Source organism: Piliocolobus tephrosceles, chromosome 6, assembly GCF_002776525.5.
Source record: "Piliocolobus tephrosceles isolate RC106 chromosome 6, ASM277652v3, whole genome shotgun sequence".
NCBI classification, from domain to species: Eukaryota; Metazoa; Chordata; class Mammalia; order Primates; family Cercopithecidae; genus Piliocolobus; species Piliocolobus tephrosceles.
Window position 1 is genome coordinate 116,419,547 of NC_045439.1, and position 22,748 is coordinate 116,442,294.

Sequence of the window (22,748 nt, forward strand, 5' to 3'; positions counted from 1 at the left end):
TTAGCTATATTCCGGTGCTAAGGGATATAAAGTCAGTGAAACAAGAGTCTTGTCCTTAGGAAGCCCAGAGTGTAAATGTTTGCCTATATCTTATACAGTATGAATATCTGTGATAATTGCATCTAAAATTTTTGCTAAAAATCAAACATTGATAATTAAAAACCACATTGTTTTCCTCTCTTGCTTTGGCTGTGAGGAGGCATAGAACTAAATGTTATATCAGTAATTGTTCTCGTTATTACAGATATTTGTGGTAGTTGTTTTGATACAAATTTTCTGTGCATAAAAATGGCTTTCTTGTTTCTGAGAAGAACACAGATGATAAATCATAAATAAAAACCACATAAAATCTTTTGTTATTTAATTATATAGTATTTAGAATTCTATTTTAAAACAAAGAAAATATGTTTGGTAAAAGAAAAAAAGTTAAATGCATCTTCCTCACTGACAGTTTAAATTGTTTTGTTTCTTGACAGCAGGTAGAATTTACTTAAATAAGTGACTTTTATTTTTTATTTTTTAATTTTTAGATGGAGTTTCACTCTTGTCGCCCAGGCTAGAGTACAGTGGTGGGATCTCGGCCCACTGCAACCTCTGCTTCCCTGGTTCAAGTGATTCTTCTGCCTCAGCCTCCCAAGTAGCTGGGATTATAGGCACTCGCCACCACGCCCGGCTAAATGTTGTATTTTTAGCAGAGACAGATTTTCACCACTTTGGCCAGGCTAGTCTTGAACTGGCCTCCCAAAGTGCTGGGATTACAGGTGTGAGCCATTGTACCCGGCCAAATAAGTGATTTTTTAAAAGTCCAATTTGGAGGGTCAAATCTAGATGAACATGTATTGAAAGAAAAAATAAAGAGAGAAGACCAAGATGTTCTGAGCATTGATAGAACTGCTGTTGCACAGACAGACCAACAAGCATTCAAATCCAATTATTGACACTTGTCAACTTTGGCCTTCAATCGGAGCAGCAAAGTGCAAAGGTTAGGGACCCTAGAATGTTCTTCTTCATCTAAAAGAGTAAGAAAAATACATAGTCCTTTTCTTGAATACACTGTGAAACAAATCTAAAATGTTATGCTTTTTTCAGTTTATGAAGACTTCAGTTTTCCTGGATACTCTAGATGACTGAATGATTAAATAAAACAAAACGTATTTATAAAAATACAAAATACTATATTAATATAGAAAGACTTTATATAGTTAAAATAGATATAAAATATTTAACTCATGAAGTAAATACTCTATTTATAGATGTATGGAGCAGAGCTTTTTAGTTCAAATACATATAAGATCAAATAAGTAAATAATTACATTTTTAAAAAGCAATGTAAGACAAAGAAAGTCAGTGTGCTTACAACATAAATAATTTTTGGGATTGTATGTTTGAGGATAAGAATTAGTAAAGAGAATGCAGATGATTAAATAAAATATAATTTCAATTCCATGTAAATGATCTTATTTTAATTATGTAGACTTTTATCCTAGTGGAATATGCATATTATAGTAATAAGTGAATTTTAGAAATAATGCCATTTAAAATTTTCCTAAGCCAAGAAAAGCGAATTACTTTTTCTTAAGCTATTAAAAACTATTTTTCCCTGGTTATGTCACCAATAAATAAATCTTCCAGATTCTTTCCCTTAAAAATTTGTATTTTCCAAATCAAGCAGCAGAAACCACACACAAGAAATTTCAGCTCAAAAATATTTTTTCCAGGAAGAAACCCAAAAAGCAACTTTGAATTAATTGTACCTCCTTTATTCTGTTTTATTAATTTTTCAAAATTTAGTCATTGTTTTTAGTAAAACATACTGAATAAAAAATGTATAGTCTCATAAAATGACATGTATTAAAGAGAATAAAGTAGCTTACAGAATAGTATCAACAAATGGGATATACTGATATTCATACTAGAAGATGTCTCACTATGACACTCACCCAGTGAGAATGGAGGAAAGTTTGTATTTCTGGAACCAATGGGCCTTGAAAATATGATTAGAAAAACTGCATCTTTATAAAAAATAAATATACTGCTGTTAATGGTTTCTGAATTTGAATGTTGGATTGACTTAGTAAAAGCCAATGTGCACAATTAGAGTTGGCAACTCTAAGCAATAGCCTTCTGAGTATACCGAAGTTGAAGGAAAAAGTGTTAAAGTGGTGATTTCATTCTGTTTTCTACAGGGAACCTGAGCAAATTTTATGATACCTTGGAACCAGCAGACTTTAGTTCTTATGAGAATAGCAGAGTTTTTACTGTCTAGGATGGAATGATATTTAGGAAATCAAGTCTTACCAAAAAACATAATATAGCATAAAAATGCAAATGTAGGTAGGTATTTTGGATATGCATAAAAAGCATATGGTTAAAATCATCAACGTTTTGGACAAAAGAATTTAAAGTTTACTCATGCCTTTAAAAGTTAGAGAAATATAGTTTGAAGGAAACATTAACAGCAGTACTTCTTTTTTAAATTTTTTAAATAAAGATGTAATTCTTTCAATCTTCTTCTCAAGGACCATTGGTTCCAGGGATACTAACTTTTCCTTCATTCTCCCTTCTTGTAAAGACTTAAACACTGGTAGCTGGATTTATTCTTTCAGCCTGTTGATGAACATAAGCAGATAAAAATGTCCTCCAATAGTGAAGACAACCAAAATAGTTCCATTTTGGTTGAAATTCAGAAAAAACAAATGTCTGTAATGTTCTCCTCCAATTTGAAGTTAGAATAGCAAGTAATATAACAACATTTATTTTAGTTAACTCATGCCTGCTTTTAGGAACTACTTTTAATTCGTAATTGTTCATGAACCATTTGTTTAAATAATCTCATTTAGAATTTTGCTGATTATTGATGCTAAACTCACTGGTCTACATTTTGAAATCTTTCTGAAAATCAAGGTATTTGCTTCTCTCCAAGAATAAGATATTTGCAATACATCCATCAGTACAGTCTTGTGATTATTTCAGTGCTCATCTCCTATTTAGACAATGTGTGACCATCTTTTCACTTATTTTGAGCTTCAATTTTCTTTTAACCATCTTTTTACATCCTTTTATTTTGCTAGAGAAACCAAGCAAAATGGAGTTAGGCTTGCTTTCTCTGTTGTTTTAACATTATAATAAGTAATGTGGCTGGCAGAAATGATGTTTGGACTAATATAGTTGATAATAACTAGCATTTTGGGGGTGATTAATGTGTGGCAGGCACTGTGTTATATGCTTTTATATACACTAAATCATTTAATGTTCACAACTCTTGAGTAGTTGAATTTTTTACTTTACAAATGAGGTGACTGGGGCTCCAGCCACAGTTAGTGGAGATGGTTAGGTGAGAAACCAGCCATCTCTCCTCTGAGCCACAACACTAATAAGTGGCAGATTTAACATCAAAATTAGATCAGCCTTTTCCCCAGAGCTCATTCACATCCCACCACACTAAAGAATTTCAGGTTTGTTAGCAAAAGGAACTTTTATTTTCAAACATTTGTGGGACCCTGGTATATTAACAAATGAAAGGAGAGCTGCTTGGTTGAAAGTGAGGCAGGATGTCTAACTGTACCCATTAGGGCCTAGAGAGAACCCTAAGTCCTAATAAGAAGCAGGTCATAAGCCCTTGTTCTATAACATAACATAAAATTTCCCAAGAGCACCGTTAATATATAACATAGACCTATTAAAGCTAATTGATTGTTTTTAGCTTATAATAATTTCTATTTACTCTTGTTCATATTCCCATCTCTATTTTTGTTCATTTTCTTGGCCTGTTCATACTCATCCAAAACTTGAGGTGCAGTCACACTGGTTTCTGCATTTATTCCTCACCTGGATCATTTGTGATTTTATAGTTGAAAGCTTTTCTTCAAGGGCCTCCTGTCCTTTTGGGGTCTCTGATTCTAGGATCATACACAGAAATCTGGCGTCTTTCTTTCTTTCTCTTTCTTTTCTTTCTTTATTTATTTTTATTTTTTTTTTTTTTTTGGGGGGGGGGGGTGGAGTCTTGCTCTGTTACCCAGGCTGGAGTGCAGTGGCATGGTCTTGGCTCACTGCAACCTCCACTTCCCGGATTCAAGTGATTCTCCTGCCTCAGCCTCCCAAGTAGCTGGGATTACAGGTGCCTGACACAACACCCTGCTAATTTTTTGTCTTTTTGTTAGAGTCAGGGTCTCACCATGTTGGCCAGACTGGTCTCGAACTCCTGACCTCGTGATCCATCTGCCTTGGCTTCTCAAAGTGCTAGGATTATAGGCATGAGCCACTGTGTCCGGCTGAAATTTGGTTTCTTAAAGAATGAATTAGTTTTTCTTCTTGGTGAAAAATTAAGTTAACAAGTTTATCTTCTTTCCTTTTATTGTCCATGAAACCATCAGCAAGATAAGGCAGCATTTTGTCACAAAACCAGGTTTTAGCAGAAGAGTTTTGGCAGGTGTCTGTGGTTGATGTCTCCATTTGGAAACATCTTATTTTTCTTTTGTGCCATTATCCTTATTTAACCTGGTCTGATGAACAATTATAGATGAACATTCTAAAGCAAGTAAACAACAATAAATTTTTAAATCATATAGTCATCCATCTATCAATCTTTATCTTCATGTACATAACATGCAGTGCTCATTAATATATAAAGGAAGCATATACTGGAACCATACTTTCTCCTTCAAATCTCTGATTTCCACATTGGTATATAATTTCTGTAATCCTCAATTTCTTAAGCTGGCAAATGTTTGGACTAGGGGATATGATCCTTTCAGTCACAGATTTAAACTTTTTTGTTTTTTTAACTCACTTTTCTTTCTCTGCTGTCCATTTAATTTGGACAAAGCATATAGTGAGTGAGGCTGAGTACCACTCAAATCAGGTTATTCTCAGCCCTCTTTCTGATTATTGTGAATTATTGTATATTTCCAAAGTGACTTGAACATACAACTATCTTTTGAAGACAACCTAACAAGATCAAGATTCATCTTTGAAAATTGTTGGAAGTACCTCCACATACCTCTGCATACCCTTGCAGGTCCACATCACTTTTATGTGAAGTCGTCATTAAGGCGTGAAACTTTCTCCTTTTTTTCCTTTTCTTTCTTTTTTTTTTTTTTTAATTTGAGACGGAGTCTTAACACCGTTGCATGGGCTGGAGTGCAATGGCGCGATCTCGACTCACTGCAACCTCTGCCTCCCGGGTTCAAGCGATTCTGCTGCCTCAACCTCTCGAGTAGCTGGGATTACAGGTGCCCGCCACCACACCCGGCTAATTTTTTGTATTTTTAGTAGAGATGGGGTTTCACTATGTTGGCCAGGCTGGTCTCGAACTCCTGACCTCATTCATGATCTGCCTGCCTCAGCCTCCCAAAGTGCTGGGATTATAGGTGTGAGCCACTGCACCCGGTCTAGGGCGTGAAACTTTCTTACCCTTGCAGGTCCGCATCACTTTTATGTGGAGTCTTGATTAGGGCGTGAAACTTTCTTTCCAAAGTTGTGCTCCCAGTCACTGCTAGTAGTCCATTATTCCTGTCTTTTTAGCCAGGATTAAAAAATGAAAGCCCATTTCATGAATATAATTCATATAAGCTACTATTCACTTTCTATATCCTCTTTTCTTCTCCAAAATTAAAACATCCAGATGAGATTAAAACCAGATTTTCCCAAATCCTTCAAGTTTTCTATGTACAATTTCAAAGTTGCCAGAGATATACACCAGGTTTGTTATAGATATTATCTGTTTATTCATTCCCTTGTCATTCAGCAAAAGTGAGTAGCAAGTGGAAAACTGTTAGATTTCAGGTGCCTACAACAGAAATTGCAATAACCAACTCCATGGGAATTTTCTGCTTGCGATGGGCAGGTCTGGTGGATATACGATTTTTTTCTTCTTGCTTTTCTTTATTCACTCTTTTGCATTCAGTAATACTTCACCTTTTTAAAGTAAAGTTAATTCTCTAGGTCATCTTTAGAATTCCTTCTCCTGTTTCCTTCTCAATTATTTCCAACACTCTACATGAATCTTGCATACTATTGATAAATCAGTCTAAAAAGGAGTTATTCATACAGTTTTTTTTAAGTTCCTCTAAGTCTCATAACTGATAAGTGCTTTAAACTCTTTCTCTCTAGAGCTCTCATCTAATCTCACATTGAAATGCCTTCTGCACACTGAGAAGATTTCTCAATGTATTTCTGGCCCTCTTCTCTTTTCTGGATGCTGGACCCATCCCACTCTAGTTGTTATTTCTAAGTTGAATATATAGCAGCATATCAAACTCAACATGGTCAAAGTAGAAATCTTATTTCTCCCTGAACTTGCTCACTCTCTATCTTCTGTCTCAATTATTGGCACCACCATCAGTCAAATTGCTCAGAAACTTGGGAGTCTTTTGTGGCACCCTTGTTCTCTCACTCCTTGTAAATGTCTCTGATTCATTCAGCAAGAACTTCCGCCAACATAGAGCCTGCAGTTTTCCATCCTTAGCATCTCTTCTACAACCATAGGAGTCTAACCCATGTTTCTAGACTGAAAAACAGCAAGTCTCCTACCTAGTGTCTCCACTTTTACCCTTTTCTATTATAATCCACACAAAATCCAGACAGCAATCTTTTAAAACATGCTAATTAATCTTATTATTCCCTGCTTTAAAACCTTCCAAAGGGTTGGCAGTGCACTGAGAATTAAAATAAAAACACTTTACCATGGCTTTCAAGACTCCTGGTAACCTGGCTTCTATTAGCTCTCCCACCTCATCTCATGCACTTGCCCCTCTTTTCCTATGCCTTGAAAATGTTAAATATATTTCTGTGTTAGAGTCTTTGCACTCTGTTACCTGTGCCTACAATGTTATTCCCCCAGTTCTTCTGAAGTTTACCCTTTCTATCATCCAGATTTTGGCTCAAATGTAAACTTCTCAGTGAAGTCTTCTCTCATTCCCAGTCCAAAGCAGTGCCCATTTCTTCACCCCTCCTCCCACAAATCACTGTCTTCACCATTCGGTTCAAGACATTTATTGCAATTATGAAGATTAGAAATAATATCATTTGTGGTTTTACTCCATCCCCTCTCCCCTTTTCACTGTGATCTTTTTAGGGCAAGGACCACCTGTCTTCACAGCTGTACAACGGGTGCCAGTACAGTGCCTGGAATCCTTAACATGTAGCTGTGATATCTATAAAACATGAATGTCTTCAGCTCTCTAGAATCTCAAGTGAAAATAGCTTTTTGTAAGTCTCTTGTAAACTGACCAGCAAGCTTTTTTTTTTTTTTTGATAATAGAAAACTGTGGAATATTGACTTTATTCTGATTTGAAAGAAAATTAAGTATAGTTTTGGACATTTAAAAGAAAAAAAAAACCTCCTACGGAGTGCAGAAAGGCATTTCATCAAGAAAAATTCCACCGTTCTCCTAGATTAGCTGAATCTAGAATATTAGGAAAATTACCTACCTGCATCATGGATGAAGAGGACCACCTCATAAGTAACTACGCAGGGAAAATGTAAACACAGGTAGACCTTATCAAACCATCAAATTCAGAGAATAAATTCAAGTCTCTTCAATGTAGTTGTGCAGCCTTGCAGTGTTGAGGCTCCATTACTGACCCTGGGAACATGGTTCTAAAGGAAGCTACCTTGTAATATCTTAGGCCACAAGCAGAAGACAATAAATAAATAAATAAATAAATAAATCAGAACAAAATAAACTATACAAAATACAAAATGTTTGCTTAGGTATGTTTCTGTGTACTTAAGCAGGGGAAGGGGAAAGTCTAGGGAAGTGGAGAAGAGAGAGGCAGGGCTTACTCCATAATCTGCGTGGCCAATTGCAAAATACAAATGTAAGACTCCTTGATTAAAAATTATGAAGAAGAACAAAACAGCGACAGCAGACTATTGTTCCAGAGCATTAAACCAAACACGGGTCTTATGAGCTGTGGCCTCTACAACTGCACAGTCGCACACCATGAAGCCCACCCTGGTGGGAGGAGAGAATTAGAATTCATCTCCAACGAATGTAAAACAATCCCTATCCTGCCAAAACAACAAAAATAAACGATCCAAATTAGGGCAGGTTGTGCACAATCCTGATGGCTGTGCTTGTGATGATGGTGGCGGGGCTGAGGTGGACTTGGGAGCACTGCTCCTATATAACAGACTTCAGATAGAGGAGAAGGAAAACAGTTTCTGAAGCTCCAAAGGAGAAACTTCAGGCGCAAAGAATAAGGTAAAGGAAAGGAAACCGCGTCAGACCCTCCTCCTGCCCTTGGGCAGTCAATGCCTTTTCTTTCCAAAGCGACCCTCTCCTTAGATCACTGTGTATATCCGGTGCCTTAGGAGCTGGGGTGGAGTAGGTAGGGTTGGCTGTAATGGCCTGTCAGAGCGACAAAAAGGGTAGGGACAAGTTTAAATCCCTTTCTGTGGATTGGCTTCCTACCCTCTTTGGCAACAAACCCCAGGGCTCCCAGAGAGGCCTGGATGTAAATGGGTTCCGGATGACCCATCCTCCCTTGACCCTCCGAAGGTAAGACCCAAGGGGAACCGCTGTGATCAGCATTCTTGAATTCCTCAAAAGTCACCTCACTTGTAGAAGTGCGTAGTCCTCCAGCATTTGGAAGAGGTGGCAGGGACCGTGGGGCCCGGGAAGTTCGCAACCCCAGGAAGCGGGTCTGAGGAGGTGCGCCCCATCCACTCCGTCCGCAGTGGGGGCAGCGGGACCCGCGAGGACTGGAGTTCCTGCAGGGAGGAAAGGGCCGCTCCTGCCGAGGCGGCTCCGAGCCCCGCCACTCGGTCCTATCCCGGCTCGCGGAGGCTCAGGCCTCGGGAACTGCGGGCGGAGGGGGCGGCGACCGGGCACCCTGCGGCCACTGCTCCTGCGACTCCCGCGCCCGCCGGGTGGTGGCTCCGCAGTGCCCGCCCCCAGCTCCCCTTCCCCGCCCCTCACGCCCCCGCCCGGCGCTCTGGCCGCGCGGACGCGCCGACCCGCCGCCCCGTCCTTCCGAGCGCGCCAGGCGGCAGCTTCTTGGCGGCGGCGGCGGCGCCTCCCCCGTGCCGGGGGCCCCGCGCCGGCGGCCGCGCTCCGGGCCGGAGAGTCCTCCTGCCTCGGCCATTTTCCCTCCTCCCCATCTCCTCCCCTCAGTCCCCTCCCCTCCTGATCCTCATCCCCTCGCCCTCCCCCCGCGCGGGGACTTTTCCGGAAAGTTTTTATTTTCCGTCTCGGCTCTCGGAGAAAGAAGCTCCTGGCTCAGCCGCTGCAAAACTTTTCGGCTGCCGCGCCGCTGGCCCCAGCCCTCGGCTGCCCGGCCCCGCGCCCCGCTGAGCGATGAGCGCCCCTCCAGTCCTGCGGCCGCCCAGCCCGCTGCTGCCCGTGGCGGCGGCCGCTGCGGCAGCTGCCGCCGCACTGGTCCCAGGGTCCGGGCCCGGGCCCGCGCCTTTCTTGGCTCCGGTCGCGGCCCCGGTCGGGGGCATCTCGTTCCATCTGCAGATCGGCCTGAGCCGTGAGCCGGTGCTGCTGTTGCAGGACTCGTCTGGGGACTACAGCCTGGCCCACGTCCGCGAGATGGCTTGCTCCATCGTCGACCAGAAGGTAAGTCGCCGCGCCGCTGCCAGCCCGGCGCCTCCCCGCGGCGCAGGGGGCGCTGCCCAGCTGGCCCTCTCTGCGCCAACTTTCCGGCTCCCGGGGCTCGGCCGGCCGCCAGCCTCGTCGGCGCTCTAGAAGCAACTGGCCCCGCCGCGGCTGGACGCCCGCAACCCGAGGCACTGCGCTCGCTGTTGCTCATCCTCCTCTCGCCCCATCTTCCTCTATTCACCGATTTGTCTCCAGTCCGCCTACTCCTCACCCATTTCCATCCTTCTCCTGACATTTCCAGGTATCTTGCCCTTTCCTCGCCGCGCCCCTCCTTGTCCTTGGGACTTCCCAGTTTTCTTCCTCTCTGTTCCCTACGGACCCTGGACCAGCGCATTCCTGGTGCCGGAATCCTACTTCCTGCACCAGAGTGCCCCTGGAATGACCTGGAGACAAGGAATTTCTCACCTGTCAGCTAAACTGACCAGGACTGCAGCTACCCAAGGCCCTGTCATCTTTTAGTTCCACCTCTGTATGAACATGAAAGTACATCTTCCAACGACAAAACCTGAAAGTTGCAACCTTCCTATTTTTCATTCCCGGGATGCTGATAGTAGGATGTTGAAGTGGTGGGGGTGACGTCCAGGAACATCCCAAGGCTGGCTGTGCCCTTAAGTTTGAGGCTGTGGGGCTCTGGACAGCGGCCACTCAAGGCAGTTTGGAAGAAGGGCCGTTATCCGGGGCCAGGCCACCCCCAGAGGAGACTCAGTCTAGCCACCACTGTTTACAGTTGCAATTTGGATTTTCAGGTTGCCTCTGGAGCTATCCAGAGGGATGTTGCATGGAAGGGGGTGATACAGATGTGAGGGAGAGGGGGCCATGGCGCCAGTCTTCTTAGTGTAAACAGCCAGCGTTTCAGGGGGTGGAGACAGAGGTCTCTAAAGGTGCTGAATTTTTCAGCCCTTGGAGGACTGGCTAGCACTCCTTTTGCTTTCTAATTATCACTTGAATAATCATGAATTGCTTTCTTTAAACTATGTGTAACAGAGTTTGCTAAACCTTGAGGGTTGTGAGTTGCCGTACTGAGCACAGGGATGTTGAAAGCCCTAGGTGGAAAAAAATAACTGATCTAGAAAGTTGTGAAAGTTCTAGACTAAGGTAACAATGAGTGCCAGGAATTTATTTATGGAACTTTACTTTTATATTACGGGTAATGTCAACTGTTTGCAACTTCCAAGAAAATGACACATTTTGTCTAATGCTGATGCAAGTCATATCATGCTGCTTTCCACATCAGTATTGTGGAATGTCTACTGTGGGTAAGCAGGAGCACTCTCCTAGGCACTGTGAAAGCCTTGTATACAACCCTCTCCATTTGGATGCAGACCAGTTAATTAAACAGCAATGCTTCATAACCACATATACAATGTAAAATAAAATTTCTCAAAAAGCAAAGGTAATTCTGTACAATTTTAACTTTTCGAAATTCTAAAGCAAGTGATGTAGTGTCAGAGAATATTCAAATTGGGTCAAAGTAATATTGATAGACTTTGTTTTGACCAGCTTGAATTCTCCCTCCCCCCCCCGCCCCCCACTTCCTCATGGAGTTCAGGATGGAGAGACTGATTCATGGCTCAAGAGGTTTGGTAGTGGGATTTTAAAATGGAGGGTGAATTCCAGGTGTCTCGGAAGCTACCAAAAGGCGTGTTACATGGAGAGAGTGGGATGAGAGCAGAGGGAGAGGGACAGCAAGCACTTATGGAATGCAGCAGGCCTGAAGGTGGTGGCTGGGGTATTTAAGGGAAGTACAGTTATGAAAAGGCCTTGAATTAAACTCAAATTGCTAGAAGCTTCAGTAGTCTTTTCATAGCGACATCATACCAAGGACATCTGAAACATGGATTTGCTGTGTAGAGGTTTTAGAATGCCAAAAATGTTATGGCAGAAAGAGCACCGGAGTTCAGTCATGAGCTAGTTGGAACATGAGCCAAGACTCTTGGGGGAGAGACCGGGAGAAATACTGGAAAGGGAAAACCATCAGCCCTGATTGATGACTGATTTATAAGGGGAATCCTTTCCTTTTGTATTTGTTCTGGTAGTTTCTTCTGTCTCTCAAAGAAGTTTGAAAGGTTTGACTGGGATAGTTAAGGTAGAGATCTAACTCTGATTTTTTTTTTAAGGTTATAAAAAAGTTGAGGTTAGATTTATATATGTGAACTTGAGGGTTATTTATATACAGAATACTGTAAATAAATATATTTTACTGGATAGTGTTTCTGGACAGAGGACTTTTTCAATTTCTCTATCATCTGTCATCTCTTTCAGAATATATTACTATCCCAGCAGAAACAAAATTAAGAGAGCTGAAGGTCCATCACAGGATACAGGGATCTCTGTGTGTTGTGACAGTAGGAATGGCAGAGTGTCAGTGTGGAGTTAAGGAAGTGGGAGGGAGTTCTTTTGTCTTTTATTTAAGTTTTTTTTTTGAAGTCCTTTATGAGGACGTCAGCTATGAGGAAGGATGACAGGAGTTTGGGGAGTGGATGTTTCAGGAGAGAGCAGAGGATTTGAAATCATTTACAATTTACTATGTGGGCTGGAGTCATATGGAACTTACAGCAGAAGGTTCTCCTGATCTTTCTGAGTCTTCCACATCTGTTGTCTTAAATGTGTTAAGAAGTTTTTCATTCACTTTGTTCAGGAGCTCCCTAAATACTAACATAGATCGTATGAGCATTGGAAATACTAGCTGACAGTTTCAGTAACATCATAGGACATTTCCTTTGAGATGAGCAACTAAAGTGTACAAGGCTGCCTAAGTTTCCCTGAGAAACTCATCTCTAAATTATTATTGTTATTATTTAGAATTTAGAGTATAATTGTTCTCTATGTAGCAGACAAAATTGTACTTGAAACATTGTGATGGCATTTCAACAAAAAATACTTACTTAAAGATAATGTACCCTAAGTATATACTGACTTATATAAGTAAAGAATTATTTCTTTCATCTTCTAGTTTAGGTGAAAAATCTAGTCTTGCTTTTTGTATATAACAATATATGGATATGTAATATGTTATTCTTTCTTTTTGGAAAGTACTGATCCAGGGTTTCATTTACATTATGTTTATTTATTTAGTTTGCAAGTGTATGACATTGAAACCTGGTTGTATAAAAAGATATGTATTCTGTTAGTTTACATGATTATTGTTTCCAGGAGGGTAAGAAATAATAACAATAATTGACTTCACTTTGAAACACTGTTACTTTCTACTGTCAAAGAAACCTTGAATATATAGACTGAGGAGGAATTGTTTTAAAGCAAGGAAAAAAATTCCAGAGGAAGAGCTAGTTTGGTTTCATAGTACATCATCTACCTACCTACCACACACACAAACACACACACATACTTTTTTTTTTTCAAATGAGCAGTGTTACTTTAGGGATGCTTGATGCAATTAATATGACTTCATTTTGGCTGTTACCTTATTAGAAAGACGACTGATATTTTACTCTTAAATGTACTTTAATAGAGTAATAGCATTTGTAAGACTCCTGGCATATAGTTTCACTTTTCAGAATCATCTTTTGGCCAAAGAAATTTAACAGTGAGATTTTAAGTAGATAGCTCACTAAAGAAGTAAGGTTAGTGTCTTGGTTTGAAAGTAGCGTTACTTTGCTTGTAATTGTATCACTTTAATTATATTATACACTGTTTTCTTAATAGTTGTGTTGTTATTTTTCTCTTTATTACTAATTTTAGATACTCCACACATTCCACATAGATTCGGAAAGCCAGAAGTAATTAGGTGCTTGACCAATCCAACTTCCCTGGACCAACAAACTCCTTTTAAGCTAATGATGGTCTTTGGGGCTTAGGTGTATATATTTTTATTCTAATTGTATAATTGACTATATTATATGTCTACTGATTTCTGATTTAATGATGAAGTATAGACTTTGTCATTTTACTGTGATTCTTTTTTTTTTTCTTTTAGACAGGGTCTCACTCTCTTGCCCAGGCTGGAGTGCAATAGCACCATTACAAATCAGTGCAGTCTCACCCTCTGGGCTTAAGTGATCCTCTCACCTCAGCCCCTTGAGTAGCTGGGTCTACAGGTGTAGGTGACCACTCCTGGCTAATTTTTAAATTTTTAGTAGAGATGGTATTTTGCCATATTGCCCAGGCTGATCTGGAACTCCTGGGCTCAAGAGGTCCTCCTACCTTGGCCTCCAAAGTGCTGGGATTTTAGGAATCCCACCGGGTGTGAGCCACTGGGCCTGGCCTATTAAGTGATTCTTAAGTAACATAATTATAATACTCAAATTTTATTTTTATTATTTTATTTTTTGAGATAAGGCGCAGACTACAAGTACGGTGCACAATCATAGCTCACTGCAGCCTCAAATGCCTGGCTAATGTGATCCTCCTGCCACAGCGTCCCAAGTGTTTGGGACTACAAGTGTGTGACACCACATCTGGCTAATTTTTAAAATTTTTTTATAGAGACAATATCTCACTCTGTTGCCCAGGCTGTTCTTGATTTCCTGGCCTCAAGCAATCCTCCCACTTCAGCCTCCCAAAGTGCTGGGATTACAGGCATAAGTCTCTGTGCCCTGCCTGTATTTTTAAAATTTAAATTTCTTTTCAGGTTTAAGAATGTCACAGGATTATATTTTGGAACAGTATATTATATATGTATTTATGTATTGCAAATGTGGAATATATATGTAGTAGATTATCTATGTCTAACTATATTTTAAAGAGCTTCGTTATCCTTGTATAACCTCCAGATGCTGAAGTATTTTTTTATATTTCGTATTATAGACTGCAAAAAATGAGGCCTCAACACATATCTCACAATCCCAAATAGAAATTCTGCTTTATATTTTTCTATCAATTCACATACTTATAAACCTTTTTAAAATAGGTATATACTATTTGACAGTTTTCACAAGAATATCCTATAAGACTATGAAGTTAAAACCATTAAGCCTTGTAGTCCTTGGGCTGGGAAGAATTGGATGATTGGCTCACTTGATAAACGCATGAATTCATTTGGGCCTTTGGATTCAGAATTGAGATCAATCTGAAAGAGTAAAAGTACACTGTGTATGGTGGTGGTGGGGGTTACTGGAATATTATTAGTAAGGTTTAAAAACTTGCCCCAGAAGACCATACTTCATGACTGTGCTGTTCATTTTGACCAGGCTCCTATCATCGCTTTTATGGGAGATTTATAACTTTATTTTCTAATGATTATTACCTTTTTTGTGAGATGATTGTATATAAGTCTTCACTAATTTATTTATGAATAATTGTTAATGACCTTACTAGAGAATACAGAACATTTGTAAGTCGATGAATGTGTATTTGTGACTTATCTAAGATTACTTTGAGGTTTAAAGACAATATGTGTAACATATTATACATACTGCTTGGTAAATATGTACATGATAAATGCTGTTATTGACAAAGCTTAAAGCTCTATAGACTAGCATATTGTCTTATTAACAAAAGAAATTTTTATTTATTATCTCATTCTTATCTCAATGTATAATTAAAATTATAATATTAAACAAGGAATATGGCTGTAAGGCCCAGGTGACATCTTTTTCCTGCCCTCTGTATCAGGGCAAATCTTAGAAGTAGTTATGTTTTGAAACAGTTTCTCAAATCTCAACCTGTCAGCATTCCTTAAGGACTAATCTAATTATTACTAAATGAAAGACACATTTGCTGATAAAAGCAAAGCATATTTTCATTGCTTTTTATTATTTTTGACAGAAAGATGATTTAACTCCTTTTCAATTACAAGTGCAATGTCAATGGTGTTTCACTTGATTTTTAAAAAAGGAAATAAAATAGATGATGGTGCGACATTTGGGAACACAGTTCAAAATTCTGGTTCTCGAGATCAAAACGGAAAGCTTATTTGCAGATCATTGCTTAATACATGAGAAGGAAGGTGCTTGGAAATGACTTGGGGGGATTGCAATTCTGTGTCATGCTAACATCTAGAGGTTGTTTGCTAAATTGTTCCATCTGATGATAGCTAATATAACATAATTGGTTATGCATATGCAGAAATGTCATATTGAGATGAGAGGGCAAATTTACTGGGAAACAGTTGAGTTATCAGGTTGGCTAAGCCAATCAAGTCTTTTTTAGATATTCCCGCTAACTACCACTTACCTCTCATGGAACTCCACGCCCCATTATAAAACCTTTAGAAAACCACAGTCAGTAATTATTTATAAATATTTTAAAGAAGAGTGTAATGGATAATTACATGAAACTGTGTGTGTGTGTGTGTGTGTGTGTGTGTGTATGTGTGTATTAGACTGGAATCATTGAATAAGCTCTCAAACTATGCCAAAAAACTAGTATAATGATCAAGATTGCAAGGCTGGACTCAGACTGTTAGAAGTTGGTAGAATGCAGTCTTATAGATGTTGATGGTAACATGAAGTTTCTTTCCTTGCTTTGTTTTTATATTTGTTTGCTTTATGTATCACGGTAATTAATCTTTGACCTCTGATCTTGCACTATCACCTTGTTTAATGTGAAAGATCTAAACCCAAATGTGGAAATAGAAGTAAAAATATAGGGTGTTTTTTTAATAATAAAAGATACTACTCATCTTTTAGTTTCCCCAGGATTACTTTAGAGTGATTTTGAAAATGTCATTTCAATTTCTTAAATCTTTCCTTATTGTTGGAATATGTTGGAACAAAACAAGACAATCCCTCGCCCTCGCCCTTGCCCTCTCCCTCTCCCTCTCCCTCTCCCTCCCTTCCTCCCTCCCTCCCTCCCTCCCTTCCTTCCTTCCTTCCTCCCTTCCTTCCTCAGGGTCTCACTCTAGTCACTCAGGCTGGAGTGCAGTGGCACAGTCTGAGCTCACTGCAACCTCAACTTCCCAAGCTCAGGTGATTCTCCCACCTCAGCCTCCCAAGTAGCTGAGACTACAGGTATGTGCCACCACGCCTGGGTGATTTTCTATATTTTTAATAGAGACAGGGTTTTCCCATGTTGCCAGGATGATCTTGAACTCCTACATTCAAGTGACCCACCTGCTTTGGCCTCCCAAAGTGCTAGGATTACAGGCGTGAGTCACTGCGCCCGGCCTCATTTTCCTCTTTCTATTGATAGAGTTTAGATACAAAGAAAATGGTGATTTTGCGTACAGCTATTCAAAACTTTTTTTAATCTATAAGAATATGAGATATTTCCCACAGGAATTCTTTTAATACTGTCAACCAAATATTTTTGTACCATTAAAAACCGATTGTGATAGCACCACTTGAAGTTATTTGGTAGCAGAGAAATTCACATCGTTCTGTTTCTTACCTTTTCTGGTCTCACCTAGAAAAACAGATAATTAAATATACAGAGTCTTCAGTTATATGGCCACTATGGCTGTTATGGAATATCATATAATTTGAATAGTTAAGAATTGGTATAAAAACAATGCATTTTCAGACAAATTTCGCTTGTCCAAGTCTACAGTTTCCTGTGTAGAAGTTTCTTCCAAAGTTATGAAAGGTTTTATTTGGCTGAAGTCAGACAATTGATATAGTAGCTTAGCAATGTTGGCAAACATGAAACTTAGATTTTAAAATATGCAATCACACAGGAATTTTGTTCAACTTATTTTGGTGAAAAGGAAAAAAACATACACCCTTCACTAGTTCATTGGCATCTATTCTGACTAAACCACTGATTGATGAGGAACTAGTGAATTTATTGCTTGTTTTTAGGCACAATTTCAGGAATTTCTGAATGCTTCTCTCCTTATTTGTCAGCAGCCACTTTTCCCCACATATATTATAAAATGGTTGAAAAGTATTAATTGAGTAATGAAAATATGAATGTAAAGTATGAATGTGCATGATACCTGGTCTTGTTGATAATTAGTTTGATTTTTTTCCTACGCTCAATGTTCTTACAGTTAGTTGATTCTCTCAACCTGAGCAATTGCTCAGTATAGGGTGAAAATATTAAAGAGATTGCTTATTTGTAGTTGTGTAAATATCCACCGCAATGATGAATATTTGTATTTTTCAGTTTGGTTGGTTCCATATCAATTCTGGATAGGAGTGGCATGTTATACAGCCTTTTGCGAAAGTATTGACATTATTTCACATAATGTCTTGTACAGTCAGAGAGATTGGGGAGGAGAGGACTGAAGGGGCAGTTAAAAACTAGAAATAAAGAATCGAGTGGTAAATTGAAAAGGCCAGAAAAGTGGAACATTAGATTAAAGGGTTGCCAGTTGTATTATGGCAAGTATTTTAGCTACTGTGGGCAGCTGAACATTGAGATCTAATGGTTAGCACCATCTGAAAAGATGTTCGGAAGCTTCCTAATCAAATTGTACATATGGTACATATTCTTGGTGTCATTGGGATCATAATGAGTAAGTGGTGTTTTTATACTTTTGTAAATTAGTATTTGATATTTTCATAGTTCTGACTGTCGGAATTACCTGTCTCACATTGAGTTCCCTTTTTAACACTGCAGGTGATCCTACAAGATTCTTTCTCACCCCCCAGCATTATTAAGGTATAATTTACTAATAAAAATTATATATACTATGATATATGATGTCATGTTTTGATATATGTATGCATTGTGCAGTGATTAAATCAAGCTAATTAACATGTCCATCATCTCACAGACTTACCTTTTCTTGTGTGTGTGGTGAGAATATTTAAAATCTACAGTCAGGCAATATATTATTTCCTGCTTTGAAAAAATCAATTTTGGGGTACTCGGCTTAGTACCTCGGTGACAAAATAATCTGTACAGCCTCCCATGACACAAGTTTACCTATATAACAAAACCGTACATGTACCCCTGAAACTAAAAGTTAAAAAAATCTATTTTTTACTAAAAAAAAATCTACAGGTATGTAGCGTTGCTATAATCATACTCTTCAGTTCATAGCACATATTTTTCATCAGTCCAAGTAAGGATCCTATTGTGTTATGTTTTATTATTTATTTTCAACCAGACATTGGAAGAACTATGGTATATGTAAGAAGTATTATATATTGACAGCTGAAGCTTGTTTTAGTATACAGAATTTTCACAAGATAATAGATGGTTAAGATAAAATTAAAAGAGTATTCACCATTTTAAATAAAGAGCTGTATCTCTTTTCTTTTTCATAAACAATGAAATAAAAATAATCTGAATGTAATCAAATTCTAACTTGATATGTCAAAAACAGAAACATATTTCTATGTCAAATAAAATAATTTGTTCAAATATGAAATCCATGTATCATTAAATGAGCTTGCTTTTTTTTTTGTAAATGGTTTAAACTGACTTTTGACTAGGAATTTTTTTGCTTGAAATTTATTCATCGACATTTTGTTGATGTTAATTTCAAATTTTCTTAAAAATAAAAGCACTTTTCATTAATTGTTAATAAAGATTAATCTGTTAGGTTAAAGTGTTAATAAAAATTTTTAAACTGTCCGTTTCGTACATATGAAAAATACAGAGCCTTTTCCTAGGTTGTCTAAGTCCATCGTATTAATGACATAATAATTATGGGATGATTATGGAACTGTTTCTTTGTTTTGGGTGAATGACTAGCTAGAGAGAGACCAGAGATTCAGTTCTAGTTGAGGTGCTAGAATTAAGTTCCAGAGACTTGATTGAATTAGATCATTTATCAATAGTCAAATATTTATTCAAGACCCTCTTTCTTAAGCTTTTTATCAATTAAGCATGAACATTTCCCCCCTCCCTTCTAACTCCTCACATTGTTGAGAAATGGTTGTAGGCTAGTGTTCTGGTAGGGCCTCTTGCATTGGAACAGGGAGTTCTTATCATTGCAAAAAGTGGCTATGTTCTTTTCATAGTGTTAGGAGATCATGGTTAGAATTTAGGGAGGAACACACTTAAGGGAGCATTTGGCAGAGGGAGTAGGAAGAGTTTGGAGACATTTAAGTGTGACTTCTTTGCCACAGGAAAAAGAGATTATTAAGATGAGACATTGGACTATTTCTTAGCCTACAGAAAGGTGAGGTCTACTGTCCATTTTGAGACATCTGTATAGTTCTGTCGTGCAAAACTGGTATTATCTTTGCATTTAGCATCCTTGAAAGGCTTGGTCTGTGTCTCTAATATGGAAAGCTGCAAGTAAGAACATGGGTGACCAATAAGAGTTGCAGTTATTTACAGACTGGTTAGTGCAGGTAGACCATCAGAACAGTAACACTAGAGGTTACCACCACTTGACCAAACAGCTGTAGCTTTTTCACCATTGTCAAAAGCAGGAGAGAGTTGGGGAATGGTGTCAGTTAATCTTTGGTAATGATTTTGAATCTGGTGGTGAATAGATCTGAACAGTGACAATAGGCAAAGTCTGTGGGCTTCTGAGATTCATGGCACCTGAGGGCAGAAAAGAACAGACAGCAAAGCTCTGACCTTCCTGTGGCTAGAGCCAGAAGAAATGGCCGCGCTAAATCACTCAGCGATAACAGTGGAAAGAGATCTTGGAGGTTGCTTTTTACAAGCGGAGTAGTCCTCTTCAGAAAATTTATGAGTGTCACATTTGGGAGCTCCAAGGGACAACTTCATGATGACCTGTCTGTAAGAATTTTGAAAAGCTTATCCCAGGAGACTTGGGTCATGGTAGACAAGGTTCCAGGGCCTCTTCTGGAAAATTCCGTGAGCAGCAAAGGACCTTGAACTGACAGTTTCTCTCACAGTATAATGGCCAGCAGAGGGGAGCCTCCAGGAGCAAAACCTTCCTGACATTTACTTTGTGTGCCAATCTGTATCTTGGCTTTTCATTTGTCATTTCTGATTTTCACAGCAGCGCTTCATGGTAGTAATTTTATCTGTGTTAAGGATGAGGAAACTAAAGGTTGGAGAGATTAAATTATTTACCTCAAGTCACATAGCTACTATGTAAAAAGCAGATCCTCCCAATACTTTATTCACTTGCTTGAAAGGCCATAGATTTGTACAAAGAGTTTGGAATTATCAGACAGTGGGAAGAAATTTAAATCTTCTTATTATGTCGGCTGAAATTTACTTAAAAATGCTTAAACTTTGACAGTGTGGTATTACTGATTTATTGAAATTATTCCTTAGTCTAGAAGGCTTCCCTTGTCTGGAATTCACATCCCAATTAGTAGCCAGCTAGAATCCCAGTCACTTCGGAGGTCACTACTACAAGGATTCTCTTATTGGTGGCAAGATTCCCCCCACTTCCCACTCCTTCAGCATTTATAATTAATACAGCAAACATTAGAACTGGACTGTCATTGGGGAAATTAGTGAAATTCCAGAGATATTTTTATATCTCTTTTAGAGATACTAAATCTGCCTGTTTGGGAGATACTCCTCACCCTTGAGGAATCATATGATCTATAATACATCTAATTGTTAATTTTTTTTGAAATATATTTCTGTTTGTGTAGCAGAATTTGGTTTGGAATTTGCTTTTCTGGTAACAAAATTGTGGAGATAGCCAGTCCTTACCCACCTGGAAATTTTCAGATGCCACTGTCTTTATCCAAAGAAGTTAATTACCTTGTGTAATTGAATTGGCCTTCTTTCCAATAAGATGTGGCCACCAAGTGTTTTGGAAGAAGAGATTATGGTAAGACCATATATTGATCATTGTGATTCAAAATTAGTAGATGTAAAGAATTTTAGCTACCAGTGTAAGTCAATGAATCATTCTTGAATAGTATACTGATTCTGAGCAGGTTCTGAGAAAACAACTAAGGGTCCTTAAGAAAAGTGCCTTTTAGGGTTTGCTTTTCATATTTATTTATTTAGAGATAGAGTCTCGCTCTATCCCCCAGACTGGAGTGCAGTGATGTGATCTCAGCTCATTGTAACCTCCACCTACCAGGTTCGAGCAATTCTCCTGCCTCAGCCTCCTGAGTAGCTGGGATTACAGGCATGTGCCACCACACCTGGCTAATTTTTGTATTTTTTGTAGAGATAGGATTTCACTATGTTGACCAGGCTGGTCTTGAACTCCTAACCTCAGGTGATCCATCCGCCTTGGACTCCCAAGGTGCTGGGATTACAGGCGTGAGCCACCGTGCCCGACCTACTTTCCTTTTAGAAGTAGTATTTGTGTTGTATATTTGCTAAGGGCCATTCTTCACAAATATATATGTTTATTCTTTTAATAAAGTTTGTTTGCTTGCTTATTTTTTGTCAGTTATGAAGGAAGCCACCTGAAGGTAAACTTACTCCCACTTGTACATGATCAATCACAAGCTAAGTAGAAGTTTTCTTTCCACTTCAGTGGTTGAATTTAATTGTGAATTGCCTTGCATCCCTTTACATTGTCTGTGTGCAGGGCTAATGCCAACACTTACTTCCCTTGTAGACTAATTGTACTTTCCTCAAACTTTACAAAAATGTAGATACAAGTGTGTGTATGTATAGAGAGAGATGACTTGACCTAAAGCACATTCATAATTCAGTTCAATTCTAAGGGTTCCTGCCCTGAATGAGTATTGAGCAGCATACAGTAGTTTTCCCTAATGGTCTAGAAAGGTGCTTTTCTTTGATGTGTTTGGAACTTTAGAACTTTAGTACAATGGACAACTTACATAGAGGCTTTTTGCACATGACTTACTGGTAGTGTCTTGGTAATGAAAAGGCAGCAGACATCTCCAGCTGTACTAGCGGTCTGAATTTACTAGATGTCTGTTAGTCAAGTACTGTGCCTTGTAAACTTTATCTTCAGGTAACTCATGTCTAACTAGTTGGACACAGGGCATCAGTTGTTGCTTGAGTAGTAAGGCCAATCACTCATGCCTAACTTTCCTTTACCAGATTATAAGTGCTCAGAAATAACTGATTAGCTTCAGAGCAGCCTTTGTGACAGATGTTAATTTCATCTACTAATGTGGAATGTCAACTAGGATGTAGATCTTACAATATTTACATAAATCCAGTAGCTTCCATACATTTTTGAAGAATGAAAAACTACATCTTACATGATCTTTGCTTTTTTTTCAATTCTTTAAGAAGGATAGGGAGCAAAGGTAAACACAGAGTGAGGATGGACTAATGGAGAGGAGTTGCTCTAATACACTAAATTAAATAGGCTGATCATATGCTCTGTTGTCCAGGACAGTCCCAGTTCCGTGCCTGTTGTCCTAGAATTCTTTTAAATTGTATATTCGCTCATAAAAACAAACGAGAAAGAAA

The 22,748-nt window shown here is 38.9% G+C and overlaps 1 protein-coding gene across 2 annotated transcripts in view; it reads left to right on the forward strand.

Annotated features, from left to right (window-relative positions):
• Positions 1 to 8,966: 8,966 nt before the first annotated feature.
• PRKD1 (protein kinase D1) overlaps positions 8,967 to 22,748 on the forward strand; it is a 355,221-nt gene continuing 341,439 nt past the window's right edge. For both annotated transcript variants that reach the window (XM_023227445.3, XM_023227446.3), the window contains exon 1: positions 8,967 to 9,566. In XM_023227445.3, coding sequence (XP_023083213.2) covers positions 9,303 to 9,566 — 264 coding nt within the window. In that variant the 5' untranslated portion in view covers positions 8,967 to 9,302. The remainder of the gene's footprint in view (positions 9,567 to 22,748) is intronic.